The sequence below is a fragment of the Lathyrus oleraceus genome, chromosome 4, assembly GCF_024323335.1.
Source record: "Lathyrus oleraceus cultivar Zhongwan6 chromosome 4, CAAS_Psat_ZW6_1.0, whole genome shotgun sequence".
Taxonomy (NCBI): domain Eukaryota; kingdom Viridiplantae; phylum Streptophyta; class Magnoliopsida; order Fabales; family Fabaceae; genus Lathyrus; species Lathyrus oleraceus.
The window spans coordinates 56130224-56136308 of NC_066582.1; the positions used below are offsets into that span (position 1 = coordinate 56130224).

Here is a 6085-nt window from a genome sequence, read left to right on the forward strand (position 1 = left end):
TTGACTGCCAAATATATATGATATTTGGTATTAAAAAATTAAAACTATTAAAGATAAATTATATACAAAAAATCTCAATTATAACATGATAACTAAATGATAACTCAAATTAAATTCATAATATATTATATATATATATATATATATATATATATATATATTTTTTTTTTTTTTTTTCTTTTATTCTACTCAATTGTAAACTAAAATATTTATTGATTTAAGTGTAGAGAGTAAAAAAATTAAAGATACTTCTATATATTGTCATCTCTTTTTAGATAAAATAAAATTAATATTTAATTATAATTTTTATGTAATCTACTTTATCTGATTCATATAATTAATTTATTTTTATTTTTTAAATTCAAAGAGAGTTTTCCTTCCTTTAATTTATAAAGACTTTTTAACATATTGCACGTAAATTCTTTGATATCATGAATTTTGGTTGGGCATCAATGCTTTATTAAAAATTGATTTAAAATTTTAATTCATTTTAAAAATATAATAATATTAAAAAATAATATGACATTAAATAACATTTTTAACTGATGAATACCGACTCAATTAAATTCAAAAGTTTCATCCAATTTAAAATAAAAAACTAATTTGTAATCCTTAAACTTTTATTAAATTAAAACAATATTATTTATTAAACAATTAAAATTATAGTGTATATTTGGCTTGATTGCAAAAATAATTTTAGAAGAATAGAATTGATTCTTCTGGAGTGTTTGATTTTTCTAAAATATAATTAATTCTGCTTCTAAAATTTAAATATAATTTTTATACTCAAATTTATTGTTAAATTAATTAAATGTTAAATTTAATTTTATTAAAATCAATTTTATTAAACTCAATTCTATCAAAATTGATTTTGTTTACTGTGAATCCAAACAGAATCACAATTAACTTTATTTAATAAAACAAAAAAACATATTTATATGCTATATATGAGCTTGAAAACATAATTATATTTATCTCTATATTTATTTATTTGTACTATTGAGCATTATTTTCTTATTTTCGCTTTCCATCCTTTCCATCTTTCCTCAATTACACCATCTGACCATATGTTCCCTCCCCAACTTGTTTGCTTCTTAACCCATCAAATCTGCGCCTCTTTGTCTCTCTCACTACCTTTTCACTCTCAAAAACCAAACCACATTATAGATACACACCAAAGCTAACCTCTACTCAAAAGCCAAACAAAGTACACAACACAATCCATTACAAAAAATAAACACACACCAATATCTACCTGCATGATTCACATCCACATGGAAGCTATCAAGTTAGGAGTTGGTAATGGAAAAGTTAACATTGCTGCTGAAGATGACTCCATTGATGGAATGCAATGCATTGATCATCCTTATCGAAACAACCCTGGTGGGATCTGTGCTTTTTGTCTTCAAGAAAAACTTGGTAAACTTGTTTCTTCTTCTTTTCCTCTTCCTATTCATGCTTCTTCCTCTTCTTCTTCTTCTCCTTCTTTCAGATCCAATGTTGCTCCTTCTTCTTCTTCCACTTCCACTACCCGTCATTGTGCTTCTTCTTCTTCCTCCGCCATTAACACCGTTTCAACAACAACTGCTGTAGCTTCATCTTCTTCTTTGTCTCTCTCTGTCTGTCCTATCAAAAATGAGAATAATGGTAAACCGTTTCACCATGAATACTATTCTAGAAAAACTCGTATCCCTTTTCTCTTAGCCAAGAAAAAGAAGAAGAAAAACACTGTTTCTGGTTCTGGTTCTGGTTCTGCTACATCTAATAATATTATTCTGAAACGTAGCAAATCAACTGCTACACCAAGAAGAGGTAGTAGTAACTCTCTGGTTGATGCTGATGATGAATATTTTAGTCCTAGAAAAAGAAATGGGTTTTGGTCATTTCTCTATCTTTCTTCAAAATCTTCTGCTAAGAATCTCAACTCAAAGAGTTTTAGAGATGGAAACAACACTGCTACTACTACTGCAGCAAAACTCAAGGAGAAGTGTTGTTCAGGTTCTTCTTTAGGAAGAAAGAACGACATTGTTATTGTTGAAGAAGAAGAAGAAAACAGTCCTAACAGAAACAGCAACAACAACAACAATAATACAGGTTCTTCCATTGAGCGTAAAGTTTCAAGATCTAGATCTGTTGGCTGTGGTAGCAGGAGTTTCTCTGGTGATTTCTTTGAAAGAATCTCAACTGGGTTTGGAGATTGTACTCTCAGAAGAGTTGAATCACAACGTGAAGGTAAATCAAAGGTAGTTTCTTCTAGTTCTACTGGTATTGCTTCGGTGAACGCTAATGGTGACCACCATCACCACCATTGCATGAAAGAGAGAGTACTTCGACGTTGTGGAGGTATATTCAGTGGCTTCATGATGACTTCATCTTCATCCTCCAATTCATCTAACTCATCTTATTGGGTTTCTTCCAATTCTGCTGATGAAACTGTGAACGGTGGAAAACAAGGTTCTGTGTCGATTTCTCAGAATAATAACCGCGGTGGAAGGAGTTGGGGTTGGGCTTTTGCTAGTCCAATGAGAGCTTTTAGTAGCAAAAGTTCTTCTAAAGAGAATCATCATAATAAAAGGGATATTATTAGAGATGCTAATGATAAGATTAATGCTACTCCAAATTTATCTGCTATGCCATCTTTACTTGCTGCAAGAGGATGATGACAAGAGGTTTAACATTTTCTTTATACACATTAATTAGTGTGAAGTTACTTACTTAATGTTAATATTCAAGTTTACTTATGTGTTAATGGTTATGGTTATGATTATGAAGGTATATGAGAAGACAAGAATGGCATAATGGTGGTACTTTTTTTACTTTGAGAAGAGGGAAGGGAGAAGAAAATCTCGATGCATTCTGAGTAATCACGTGGCTTGTCTTAATTACTATGACATTGGTTCTAGTATTTTTTTGTAGCTACCTTATTGTAATGCGAAAGAGATGTAATATTGGAGTTTTTAATATTCACTATTCACATGGATACACATGTTTGAGTGGTGTAAGAGACACAATAGGGAGTAGTAGTAGTAGTACCTATATAGAATCACTTTTGGATAGTATTTATTTATGTGTAGTATCATGTATGTATGAATATGATTGAGTTTATATGCAATTTAATAAGATGGTGTTGATGATTATTAATGTTTTGTTGTTCGATAGTTTATGAACTAGTAGTATATTTCTAGGCTCTTTGCAAATATGCATTGTGGTGTTTTAACAAGTCAAATATAGGAAAATGGTGGTGGTCCATTGAATGAGTAGATGAAGTATATATAGGGAGTGTGGCATTTATTCAAGGTTCTTGTTTGCACCTAATCGCAGTACTTGTAATTGTTAAGGCAATCTTTCTAGTTTCTTCCATTCCATGTGCACAGCTGGAGAGAAAGGTCATCGAGAAAGGTCATCGAGTCTCATAAATACAAGTAGAAGTAGAATGTTGCATGTTCGAACTCGCGTCCCTACTCTGATCTCATCCATACATACAAATGGAGTCATACCAACTTAAAATTTTCATTTCTATCTAATCTAAAGTAAAATGTACACATGTAGTTGGTCATTGTTACTTTTCTATAAATATTAATGGTGTTCCTATGTGAACTTATAAAATGGATAGTATGAGCAAGTGATGAGGTCTTTACGTCATAAGTTGTAATGCTAGGATCTCATTGCGTGTTCCTCGAGATTCTTCTATAGATGAAGGGGTGTACATGCATAAGAAACTATGATACTATTTCTGAATAAGCTAATAGTGTGCTAGGAGGTAAAAATTTAGTAGATAAGTTATGTGTTCATATCTGACTTGAGTCTTCTATAAAGTTTAGTATGCTTCTTGAAACTTCTATTTTAAATGAGGTGATCTATGAGATTATCAATGAATAAATATGAACTTGTTGATGTAAGTGACTTTGAGATAGGTGGTGAAACCTATCAAATTTGAATACACTCTATATGTTTAAGAAGTGTGTGAATTTGTTGGTCCTTCTATATCCTACTGATAAATATATTATATGCTCTATAATTATAAGTCATTTTGTAAAAAATATTTGTTCTAAATTATAAGTTATTTTACAATTTCAATACAATATTAACGATTTTTTTCCAACATACCATCTATCAATTATTATTATTATTTCTTCTTCTAATTTTTAAAAAAGAAGTAATTTTCAATGATAAAATTATGGATGGGGTATTCTCATAATTTATCTTGACATATGACTGGCATAAAAGTAATGAGCCTTAGTGTATGCATGCTCATAATTCTATTGGAAGAGAATGCCAATAACAGTATCAAAGGTAAAAAAGGCTTACCCTTATGATGAAGGAGGTGGTGAGTATTGAAATCATCAAATGGCTAGGGGATTCTATGCAGTGTGTAACGAAGAAAAAAAAGCTTAACTGTAGTTACCAACAAAAATAATGAATTAATTCCTACCAGATTTTTCAATGTGATAAAGGATATGTACAAATTATAAAAAGCTTAACAAGGAAACTAGGGATGACCACTTTCCTCTTCTTTTTATTGGCCAAATTCTGGATACCGGATAGATTGACAAGGTTTTTTTACTTTCTAAATAAATATATTTCGGATACAACCATATTTTTCTTTAGAAAGATTTCTTTTGAACTGTGTAATGTATCATCTACTTTTAATAGGTGTGTGTTGGCACCATGATCATTGAAACATCCATCAAAGTTTTCATGGATGATTTCTATGTATTTGAAGAAACATTTTAAGGTTGATTAGATAATTTGGAGTTAGTACTAGTAAGATGTGGGAAAAAATATTTGGTGTTGAAGTGGGAGAAATGTCTCTTTATCGTGAATGGAGAAATTGTTCTTCAACATAGAATTTCTTTCAAAGAAAGGATTAGAGATTGACAAGTCAAAGTGGATGTAATTTATAAATTACAACCGTTTGATGTTAAAGGTAAAAGAAGATTTTTAGGCCATGTTGACTTACAAACAAGATTTGTTAAATATTTTTCAAAACTCACAAAGCTCCTATGTAAACTATTGAAACATGAAACAATATTTAATTTCAGTGAAGATTGCGTAAATGTATTATGGACACGGAAATTTAGTAAGAAGACGATATTTTAAGATGTTTCTAAAGGAAAGTAATGATAAAAGGAAGTTTATGGACACATTGCTTGTGTTGAGGTCTAAACTAATAAAGAAAAGTTGTATACTATAGCACAATAATTTTTGGAAAAGGTCGACTCTGTCGAAATTAGATTCGTGTCAAGATTAAAAATTCAAGAGGCAAATGACTTAGCTCAAGTTGCTTCAGGATACAAAGTTCCCAAGAAAAAGTTGGAAGCGCTAATCGAGGTTAGAGCAAAATTAATTCCGACCAGAATTTCTTCTCCAAGAATGTTAACATCAAAACCTATGAGAGTAGAGGGACTCGAGATAATCAAGTACATGGAATCCAAGGAGTATGATGTCCTCACCATTGATAATATGTCGAACGAAGACTGGAGAAGAACTATTGTGGAATACTTAGAAAATCTTACAGGGACAACGAATCGAAGGACCAAATATAAGGAAATAAATTATACTATAATGGGTAATAAGTTGTTTAAGAAGACCCCAAAAGGGATTCTTCTAAAATTCCTTAGTGAAAGCAAAGCATATGTAGCCGTCTTTGATGTCCACAATGGATCTTGTGGTGCCCATCAAACTGGTCACAAAATGAAATGACTTTTGTTCTGCCAAGGTGTATATTGACCAACCATGTTAAAAAGCATGCTGACATCCAACATGTCCATGCTAGAGAATTAAATTTGGTTATAAAACCTTGGCCTTTCAGAGGGTGGATATTAGACCTAATTGGTGAAGTTCGACATGCATCCTCTAAGGGTCACAAGTATATATTAGTAGGTATTGATTACTTTACCAAATGTGTCGAAGCAGTACCATTGACAAAGGTTAACCAAGATGTTATGATAAGGTTTATTCAGAGTCATATTATGTGTATGTTCAAATTACCTAAAACCGTAATCACATACCAAGGCCCTGTCTTTACCGACCCAAAGATGGTCGAGTTCGGCTCAGAAGTTGGAATAAAACTTCTAACATCCAT

General features: G+C 31.2%; 1 protein-coding gene across 1 annotated transcript; it reads left to right on the top strand.

Moving 5' to 3' along the window:
* The first annotated feature begins 1008 nt into the window (after positions 1 to 1008).
* On the top strand, positions 1009 to 3141 carry LOC127073287 (uncharacterized). Its single transcript, XM_051014433.1, has 2 exons — positions 1009 to 2669; positions 2773 to 3141. The coding sequence occupies exon 1, from the start codon at positions 1260 to 1262 to the stop codon at positions 2658 to 2660; it is 1401 nt and encodes a 466-aa protein (XP_050870390.1). The 5' UTR covers positions 1009 to 1259; the 3' UTR covers positions 2661 to 2669; positions 2773 to 3141.
* Positions 3142 to 6085: the final 2944 nt, after the last annotated feature.

Coding starts and splice junctions, on each gene's coding strand:
- LOC127073287 (XM_051014433.1), top strand. CDS start 1,260: ATGATTCACATCCACATGGAAGCTATCAAGTTAGGAGTTGGTAATGGA.